The sequence below is a fragment of the Colossoma macropomum genome, unplaced genomic scaffold (genome assembly GCF_904425465.1).
Source record: "Colossoma macropomum unplaced genomic scaffold, Colossoma_macropomum, whole genome shotgun sequence".
Taxonomy (NCBI): Eukaryota; Metazoa; Chordata; class Actinopteri; order Characiformes; family Serrasalmidae; genus Colossoma; species Colossoma macropomum.
The window spans coordinates 16041245-16052467 of NW_023494809.1; the positions used below are offsets into that span (position 1 = coordinate 16041245).

Sequence of the window (11223 nt, forward strand, 5' to 3'; positions counted from 1 at the left end):
TTCCAACAAGGTATTTTTATGTGTGTATATATATATATATATACACGTACACACACACACACACACCCGTATATATATATATATATATATATATATATATATATATATATATATATATATAAAATGTAAATTTACTTGGGACAAAACCAACTAAAACCTTGTGCACTGAGCATCAAGCTAGCAGTGTAACAATGAAAATTCTTAAAACTGTTTGCATGACCCTAAAATTGGGTGTTATATTAAGTTTGAATGAAAATAAAAACAAGATAAAAATATAATAAAACACAGCTTTAAAAACACTGAACAGGCCTATCTAAGAAAAATTACAGGTGTGGCCTAAATATTCCCATATGCATACATGATTGACAGCCCTCAGTCCAACACTCCCAGCCTGTTACATCGCTGAAGCACAACTAAACATTGTGCTGAACTAACGAACAGACATTCTTGATAGCCCAGTTATGATTGCGAGGTTAGCTTCTGCTTGGTGGTTAGCTTTCTCTCAGTGGGATTCTCTAACTTGAACACAGAGAGACTGTACTGGAACACAAATGTGTGGGTGGGATAAAGCACATCAGCCTTGTGATTGATGAGGATACTCCTTATGTAAGATTAGGAGTGCTCAGTATAAATTAAAAATGGAGAATTTTGGAAAAATACACTGCTTATTTATGGGTCATTAGAAAGTTATTCACAAGACATACTTTGTTCATGTATATTGTGGCCCACAAAAGCAGGAATAACCTACTAAGAAAGCACACAGAGAGAAAAGAGAGAGTCTAATTATGTTATTACACGCTGAAGCATAAATCTTAGTACCGGTTTGTAAGATCATATGTAATGCTACTGTAACTGATAAAGATTCATTAATATGAAAGAAGGCAAATCTGTTGTCTTTTTTGACAGAAGTGAATAACGTTGCTTAATTTGCTTGTTGATTCTTATTGGTCAGCTTGCTTACCTGCTGCAGGTTCTCAGCTTTCTCTGGTATTCAACATGAGCAGCGATGGTAATGTGTTAATCCCTATACGGCAAGCATTTAGGGACTGATCAAAGAAGAATGCATCACTTTTTTGCATTTATCTACAGCTAACTTTTGAGGAGGCTCAGCCTCCCTTGCCTCCCCTGATGAACAACTGTTCATTTCCACATATAATTTTTCCGTTATTTGAAATCGCCAGTTTCCCATTACATTGTATGAACATTTCATGATGAATGGACAAATAGAAATGGTACAAAATGACTCAATAAATTGTCCAAAAGTCTCTAAAAAAAGTGTTTTTTCTTCTCCCTGAAAATTTCCATTTTGGAGATTGAGTTTCATCTCTTTGGTACTATGATGAATTTTCCCACACTGCCACCTCCCGTTCTCCTGCATGTTCTCCATCTTTCCACTCTCTATTAGAGTAAAACAGAAGCCCCCTGAAACATAGGCCCAAGTTCTCTCTGTTCTTTCCACCTTTTACAGTTCCTGATGCTAAAATTATTACTTTAAGGAATCGTTTACTTTTGCAACCACAGCTATGACAAGTGGCTCAACAGCACAAGTGAAAAACTGGCTTTGAAAATAGGCTTTCAGACTGACCACACAGATTCAGCCAACACGCTCACCACAACGTGTGTGTACCGTTACATTACTTCTCTTGGGATGAACCACTTTTTTAAATAACGCAGCTACAAAAGCAATAAGATATGGTACACAGTGTTATGTCTTGAATAGTAACTTTAAAGTACAATAATGTATTGCGTTGAATCATTCCATTTTGAATTCTGAGAAAATTCACAGTACAGGCAGATTATTGTCTTATTATATGGCTAATTTTACTGTAACAGTATTGTAATGCATCAAAACATTCAGTATCATCAGCTTTGCTGCAGAATAAAGTGTCAAAAGCACTTTTCTGAAGCAGCAAAGGATTATTGTCTCCGCTGCAATTTAATTTTTCTTCAGTTTTCCATTATTTTAAATGTTAAAGAGCTGCTGAGTTGCACTAACATCTAGAGTAAATGCAGCAAGTTTATACTTAACTCCTGGTAGTTAACTTTAGCCTCACTAGCTAACACTTGCTAGCTTTCTAATAGCATGCTAGCATACTTTACCATCATAAAAGCACAGGATATTGAAGTGATTTCATTTATATATATATATATAGATTATATGTGATTCTCACTGCTACGATAATGCTAACTTAGTTAGTTACGGGATTCAGTCTCAAGTGTCATGTTAGCACCAAGCTAATAGTTGTGAATATTACATAGTTGTGAATATGAGTACTTTACCATAATGAGTTTAAACTTAACTCTAGCTTCTTGGAATTTGTAAGACATGCATGTTACACATTTTTTACTTTGTATATCGCTATTTTATTCAAAATTTCAGTAAACACTTCAGAATAAAGCCTAACTTTGAGTATTATTGGAGAAGCTTGTCAGCTTTAAAATTTACTGAATAACTCATAGTCATGTTCTACAGTTTCTCATAAGGTTGAATGAATAACTCACTCTAAATGTAGGTATTGTGATATAAACTGAATCATGTTCTACAGTTTGTCATTAGGTTGGATGGGAATTTTGCAAACATTCTGTAAAGCTTGCCCAACCTAGCAACTGTTGGCATGAAAGCATGTGAGAGTGGATCATAAATAGGATGATTAATTGTGTTGCGTAAGCATTTGCACAATGATTAATTTTCATTATGTTCTTTCCCGTTGCACAAAAGCAGACATTTCCCATCAACATACAGATAAACTAATAGGCTGTAAGGCTTCAGTATACAGCAGCACAGAGAGTTTTCATCCTCTAATGGCCTCACTCCAGCGCCAAAAGTCCATCACTTCCAAGAAGGTTTGGAAACGGCTGTTTTTACAGAGAGAAACACACAGGGGGGGAGAGAAATCCTGCGTCACATTGTTTTAATTTGTTCGCCAGCTGCCAAAGAAAATGATGACCTGCTGAAGGGGCTCCACTGCTGGCACCGCAACCGTCCTGGCAAAGCCACAGCTGCTGGAGTCCAACACCGAACAAGTGTAATCTTTACAGTACAGTGAATTATAATAAATTCCACAAAGAAAATAAATAGAGGTGAGAGACCCAGCTCTAACCCCAAAGCTGTAAAAGCTGCTCAAATTTCTTCAAGTGTCCACAAATATTCAAATAACTGTTGTCTATTACAGATTTGTTACATTACTGAGTGATCATATGGAGCTTTATGTCATTGTGGGGTTTAATAAAGTTAACTACATCACAGCGTACCTAATAAATACAATCCAAATGTCATTTTCAGACAATTCCATGATCTTTACTTTGCACTGCAGCCTGTATGGAGGCATTTATGAAAGTGCAGACTAAGGGGTTGGCGATATGGCAAAAAACATCACGATACTTGAAGGCACGATACATGACATTTAGCTTGTGAAGAAGTTGGAAATAACAAAATTGTTAATTCGACATTTGTAAAATGAGAAAGATGATGTCATAATGGGCTGCCATCCAATCAGATACTTGTTTCTAGGCATTTTATACAGTGACTCACTGATTGTTGTTTACAAGCTCTCTGTAATTGGTCTAAATTTCTCTCTGTATGATCCATGCAGTTGTCCAGTGTTCTTAAGTACTGCTCATATACCCATCATATACATCATGTAATTTAACACCATAATGAGAATATATTATCATATCACCCAGCTTCAATGAATCCACTTGAAGGGGAACTGATTGCTCTTAAAATTTTCGGCATAATTAAATGGTTAAGATGTAAACAAAGCCATTCAGAGTGGTTTGGTATGAAATGCTCTGTTTTACAGAAACTTACCGAGTCAGAATTGTTTACAGTGGTGCTGATAGGAACCAGACATCCACCTCTAAAAGCTCCTTTACAGAAAGTTATTACATGAAATGGTTATGAATATGCTGCCTGACAAGTACATGTCTTAAGTTGAATGCCAAAGTGTGTGGCCCACAGCAAATGAGCTCCTTTTGCATCTTCTCCACAGTGTCTACACTTGTGCCATTATATATGTCATAATAAATGGATTACAAGCCATGCACAATGCACAAGCTTTCTTTTCTGTTCTGATCTTCACTGTCACATTTGGCACAAACTCAGCAAGTCTATAGTGCTGCTCCCTGTGCTGATCTGTACTTTCAGGGTCAACGGTTTATTCTCTTGCTTATCTTATGTTTTCTTTTCTAGTCTTGCCAGCTGTGCAAACCAAAAGCAGATGTTTTGATTAAGTCCACTCAAAATCTGCCAGGAAATGGATAAAAGAAACAAGGCATTACGTCTCCAAATGATGTGTTTCAGGTGATGGGGTGGGACTCCGTGCACCTTCAAAAGCAAGCCAAAAGACTTCCTGTGACCAGTACCTCGGGGGTATATAAAGCCTTCAGTCCCTCTCTGAAGGGGGAGTCATCCAGAGCTGTAGGACAGGAGGAGCTTTGCACAAGCCTTGCACATACACAGAGAAAGAGGAGAAAGAGATTGTATTCCTGCAAAACCAACAGACCTATCAGCATTTTAGTGAAGGTAGAGACTTTTATTTTGTAGCATCATTCATTATCCACAGATTAGGCCAATGCATGACATTTATTACTAATTAATTACTACTGAAACGATTTTGTCTTTGCACATTTATGATACATTTTCACAAAAACAGTACAAATGTCACAACACTCTTTCGTTTTGTATTGCATTGCAACACAGGCTTTTATAGAGCGGTATTTCAGTGATGAACTCGCAGATTAGATGCTTTTTTTGCAACTTTGCAGAAAAGTAAAGAATCCCTCTGGAGTCAAATCCAATGAAGCTGATGATGAATGAGACGTGTCTGGCTGTGGACGTGCTGCTCTTGTGCCTGTGGTGTGGAGTATGTGGAGCGTACGCCCTGAACTCCACCGCGGCTCCCTCGCTGACTCCGGCCGGCCTCGGCGCACCCTTGGCCGCCTCGGACACGGCGCTTTTCCCGCGCGGCAGAAAGAGGCGCGCCATCTCCCAGGAGGACATGCTAGCCATCCTGCACTACCACAACAAAGTCCGCGGAAAGGTTTTCCCTCCTGCTTCTAACATGGAGTACATGGTAAACAGCTCTTTTAGAGCTTTTTAAGCCTTTTTACTGAGGTTTATTTGCCAGTGTTGTTAGCTAAAATGAGACGGTGACGATTAGCACGTGTGCGCGCGGAGTGCTTGGCGACCTCGCTAAAGTTCACCGGGTTCAGATTCCTCCCATAGTGTGTGTGCCTTCGCGTTTGTATTTATCACTTTGTAGGGACCACATGTTCCAAAGGTGGTGAAAACACGAATGTTTTGACATCGTGAGGCTCTATCCCAAAAAGTAAAAGCTTTTAAGAAAGTTATTTATATATTTATTTGTTTTATTTTATTTATACATAGACAGGTTAGCCCACTGTGTCCAATGTCTCACGTAGGGTGCCCTGTAAGACACACAATAAAAGACAATGTAGTAATATATTAACAATTCAAACATCAATGTAAAGAAAACAAGGTAGAAAGTAGATATAAAAAAAATAAACAACTATAATAGAAAAAGATAAAAGATGAAGTAACAGCTTTCATCTAGGTTCAGGTTATTTGAAATGATTTTACATTGACTGGCAGGTGAAAGATAATGCATTTTAGGATTCTATGGGCATGAAAATGCTTGCTTATCTTGTAAATCCTGTAGTTGAGAATAATACATTCAGAACCAGCCAGTCATTTGTTCTGACTGTAAGGAAAGATGAAATGTAGGCTGGAAACTGTTTCAAACAAAGCTTTGTAAATAAAAACCAAATGTTGTTTCCTTTTTATGTACAAAGATGGCAAGCGAGCTTTGCAGTACAGCTCACAGTGATGGGCTTTAAGTCTAAGTGATAAAAAATTGCACTGTGATAGACAGTAAATATTTGCTGTAAAGCTGAATCTCAAATGGCTCACTACTTCCTATATAGTGCACTACATAGGTCAAGGAACTGTGTCAGTCTACAGCCACACAGCATACTAAATGTTAGACAAATGTTAGACTTGTGTGGCTTAGGCTGAATACAAATTTCTTTCCTTTAGACATATAATTCACTATTTGGGTGTCAAAGCCATTATTTCATGGCCTACATAGTGGGAGCAGGGAGCCTTTTGAGATTCAGCCTGGTTGTTTAGGTTTTGGTTTGGTTTGGTGCTACTCCAGTTATCTCGGCATTTGGAAGGTGCCTTCACTAATATCTCCTGGACTGTTGGAACAAGCAGGTAAATTTGGCATGCTGAAGTAGGCCTGGCCCACCATGAGAAAGTCCTTCCCTACAGAGATCTGATAGACTAAATGTAAATGTTGGAAAGCTGTGCAGTGGTGGGCTCTACCAACCATGCATTTACTTTATTAGTCTACGTTGGTCTTCACTGGAAAACCAATGGTGCAGATGATATCAGTGGATTTGGATTTTGGGAAGCAGTGGTCATTTCTTTTCATTTCATTGCTGTTGACTGTATTTTCAATCTCTTGGCCACATGTGGCTGATAATACAACCACAGGCAAGTTTTTAGGTTTCATTTTAAGGCTTGTGAATTTGGTAATGGTGAGGGCATGATTAAGTTACTCTAAGAAAGTAAGGTAGGATAGATTTAGCATATCCAGATGGTATCCTTTTCATCGCATAGCCAGATGCTGCCTTTTCATTTTGAGCCCTCCTGTGTCTACTAATGGTATATGTCTTGCCAATTTTGTCAGACTAAGCTACTAAGCTTGCCGGCTCCGCAACAGCTAGCATTACATCCTTAAAAATGCATGTCCAGACATCTACTGTAAGCAACGACACAAATTATCTTACTTTACACATGAAAATCAGACATTAGAATGTCTTTAATGGAGCAATGCTAAGTTTAAGGGCTAATACTGTATGTCAGTAGTGATTTCCTAATAAATGTCCACCTAGCAGTGCTGTTGCTAAGATTCTAAGCCGTACCCCTTAAAGCCTGAGCTTATTTTTCAGGTAATACATTTCTAAGGGCCCCATATCACTTTCGAAATAAAATAGTTTGATATAGTGTGTAACCATTGTTAAAGTTTTAAAACAAGCCACTCACTTTTCAGGTCTTACAGTCTATATCCAGAAGCCAAACTGCAAAAACAGCCCGTTTTGAATTGTTTTCCTACAGCAGTTTAGCCCCGCCCATTTATACTGAAGTTAAAAGGAGTGTTTCAGCCTGGACTGCTATTTGAACAAGGCACAATCCAGGACAGTCAATTAGAACAGAGCTCATTTACTTATATCTGTCTTAAAGGCACAGTAACAAAAACAAAAATTTGGAAAATGGTGATGTCAATGTCACATGAGCCCTTTAGGGCTTATAATTCATTAACTACTATGAGATTAATTTGTAGTTTTTGTAGTTATAAGACTGGGAAAACTCACATATGGACCCTTGAGTTTAAAGAGTTAAGAATCTCAAATATTTTGCATTTTATTTAGCTAACGCATTTTTTTTTTAAGGAACCCAAGAAACACGCATATAAAAAGTAATCAAAGTTACTGACTGCTCCAGTCTGAATAACTCTTAAGGCATGTTTTGGTGTATCTCATGTCTTTCAATACTTTCAGGTTTGGGATGAAACCCTGGCCAAGAGAGCAGAGCAGTGGGCCGCGACGTGTCTTTGGGAGCACGGACCTCAGAACCTTCTCAGGTTTTTGGGGCAGAACCTTTCTGTTCGAACCGGAAGGTTTGTGTGACATACTTACATAATTCCATTCATCCTAAAGAGATACTCATTTTTTCATAAAAATACATACATTTTAAGTGTAACGATATTATGTGTGAATGGTCTCTAGATTCGGTTTTATTTGGCGTGTAATCAAGGTTTCAGGGAAAAATGTGGTAAACAGGAACTAAAATAACTTCATTACCAGCCTGCTGTGGCCGAAGAAGGAGAATTGTCAGTGAAGTGGGATATTTGTCAATGTTCTGTAATGATTGTCCAATCTTGCTATTATTTTTATTATTATTTTTATGATGAGGAAGAAAATATGGCTCCATCAAGTAGTAATGGTGATTGGTATAATTTTTCTTTAAGCCAGTGCGGATTCTGTGTGAAAAGGCCTTAAGATTTTGTCGCCCCCCTTTGGCACAAATGGAAGCTGTCCTAGAGATACTGAATGTTACTGTTAATTACTCAAATCGGACTCACATATCCTTCAGCTGCAGAGACTTGACTTGGACTCACACCCCAGAGACTCTAAACTATGACTCGAAGCCCAGAGACTCAAGACTTGGACTCACACCCCAGAGACTCAAGACTCAGACCTAGAGACTTGACTCAGACAGTGACTCAAGATTTGGACTCGAACCCCAGAAACTTGACTCAGATTTGCACCCCAGAGACTTGAGACTCAGCTTGGACTTGCATCTTAAAGGCTCGAGATTAAACTGGGACTCGACACTTGACATTGACTCGCACCCCAGAGACTCAAGACTTGGACTCACACCCAAGAGACTCAAGACTCATCCTCGAACCCCAGAGACTCAAGATTCAGACTCATACCCCAGAGACTTGAGACTCAGCTTGGACTCAAAACCCCAGAGACTCAGGACTCAGACTCATACCCCAGAGACTCAAGATTCAGACTCAAACCCTAGAGACTTGACTCAGACAGAGACTTAAGATTTGACCCCCGATTTCGAACCCCAAAGCCTTGAGACTCAACTCGGTCTTGCACCCCAGAGACTCAAGACCAGACTCAGGCTTGCACCCCAGAGACTCGAGTTGGACTCGCACCCCAGAGACTTAAGACCCAACTCAGACTTGCACCCCAGAGACTCGACACTCCACATAAACTCCATATAAACTGAGTTGTGTTTTACAGTGTCTCATTACGTTGAACAGCATTTTGTAAAGCTGGTGTAACCTCACAACAGTAGCTACAAAAAAAAACATAGTTGTGGGGAGGGCTTGGATAGTGCAGTACTATTAAATGAACATCTGTTTCCTTAGTGGTGCTCAGTAACATTGTGGTTTGTGGATTGGATATAGGTACAGATCCATTCTGCAGCTGGTGAAGCCTTGGTATGATGAAGTGAAAGACTACTCCTTCCCCTACCCTCGTGACTGCAACCCCAGATGTCCTCTGAAATGCTACGGGCCCATGTGCACGCATTACACTCAAGTGAGTTGATTATGATAGTCTGTAACAAGGGTCTCAAACTCAGCCAGGTGGTCTTCTGTAAGGGTTGCCAGTTGGAAAAATGCAGGGAAAAGAAGCGTTCTGTATTTTTTTTAACTAGAAATTTTAACTACATAAAGTTTTCAAATGTGATTCATAAACAAAAATATGGGAAAAGGTGTCCAATATTTTTTTTACCAAGCATTAATTTTAACTACAAAACATACAGTCCTTTAAGTGCATCTTTGACTCTTATTTTGATAGCATTATCATTCCTGCTGAACATGAGTGAAGTTATTGTGAGTGAAGTGTTGAGCGGTTAAATCTGTGTTTTGAGTGAATTTCAGTGAGTTTGATCATTTTGTTCATTTCTTAATGCTGACATGCTGTATCGGTCCTGAGTGAATCCACAAATACATATTTAACTATTGATCTAAATTAGAATAATAGCTAAGTTAGTTGCAGCTAAATTAGTCAGGCATGCTCAATGTGCAGCATTCATGCTGTGTCAGGTTTTCATTTGAATAGTTCCTTTTGCATGCAGCACTCTATTTTTGCTTTTAACATCGTAATCATCAGTCTAAGCTGATTTTATAGAGCTTATATTATAATAACATTTGTTGTATAGTAGCCTCCATTGTTTTCCAGTGGTCTACAATTAATCAACTTTTATTCATGACTGTTTTTCTGATTATGTTTGGACAGATGGTGTGGGCAACATCAAATAAAATTGGATGCGCCATCCATACATGTCATAATATGAACGTGTGGGGTGCGGTATGGAAAAGAGCGACATATTTGGTGTGCAACTATTCACCAAAGTAAGTGTACACACAGACAATAACTTCTCATTAGGTTATATAGCAGATACACAGTTCACTTGTACCTCAAGTGCTCAAGTATAGCTCCAAAGCAAGATGAAATGACTTACAAAACACTTTGGCACAAACTTGTACAGCATGCTTTGGACTGAAAGCTCCTGGCACGAATGGAGTATCAGTGGAATTTCACCCCAGTTCTGGAATCACACCAATATTTATGTATAACCCCACTTATGACTGACTTCTGGCCTACTTATTTAAATCCCACTGAACTGCAGGCTTGAGAAAAGCATTGCAAAATAGTTTAGTCTGACTAAGAGCTTAGCCCTAGAGCAGAAAGCACCATCCAGTCCAGGGAAAGGCTGGACAATGTGGACGTTTGATTAGGTCCGCCAGAAAGTGTCCCCCTTCGCCCAATAAGAGAGCAAACATATTTTTATACTTGCTTATTTAAACTTTTTTTACTGAAAGTGTATTTTATTAACAAAATGAAGACAAACTGTAATGTCAAGTAAAATACCTTTTTGAAAACACAGCCACCATCACAAACATTAGCTTTAGTGCTCTCTAAACAAAAGGTTTTGGCACTACTTTACTCTATATCCAAAAATAAACATTACATGAAGAAGCTGTTTTTAAGTTTTTGAAGCTGTAACTGCAAGGACATTGTTCTAGTAGTAAACAGTGTCAACAACATCATAAATGAGCTTGACTAACTGTTAGGAGGCACCCTAAAATAGCTTACATTAAAAATATAATTTAATACTTAGAACATACACAATAGCAAAATATCTAGTAGAGCACATACAGTTAACAGTTAAATTATGCACAAAAAACAGGTAATTATTTTCACCTCAAGCTCACGTTGTTAACGTTGTTGCTGCTTCTGTGATTGTTTGCAGGGGTAACTGGATTGGTGAAGCTCCATATAAAGTTGGCGTGCCATGCTCCATGTGCCCCCCCAGCTATGGAGGGTCGTGCAGCAATAACATGTGTGTCCCTGCTGTGAACTCAAACTACCTGCACTGGTTCAAATAAACCAACAAGCAGGACGCATGTCACAAAGACGCTCTCCAGCACGGAGGTTTTTTTGCACAACATTCCTGAATTACCCTGATTTGTATATATGGTGCTATTTAAAATATACCCTTTTATGTTTTTTTTATCTTTTTTCAAGATCATAAATTATTTTCTTACTTTTTATACCAGGTACTGAGATTCATATCATTTTCATTCATAGGGATAAAACTGTCAGTTA

At 38.5% G+C, this 11223-nt stretch overlaps 1 protein-coding gene across 1 annotated transcript; it reads left to right on the plus strand.

Moving 5' to 3' along the window:
• Nucleotides 1-4373: 4373 nt before the first annotated feature.
• On the plus strand, nucleotides 4374-11003 carry pi15a (peptidase inhibitor 15a). Its single transcript, XM_036558906.1, has 6 exons — nucleotides 4374-4525; nucleotides 4768-5075; nucleotides 7588-7706; nucleotides 9015-9147; nucleotides 9850-9965; nucleotides 10868-11003. Exons 2-6 carry the CDS (start codon nucleotides 4800-4802, stop codon nucleotides 11001-11003), a joined length of 780 nt encoding a protein of 259 aa, XP_036414799.1. The 5' UTR covers nucleotides 4374-4525; nucleotides 4768-4799.
• Nucleotides 11004-11223: the final 220 nt, after the last annotated feature.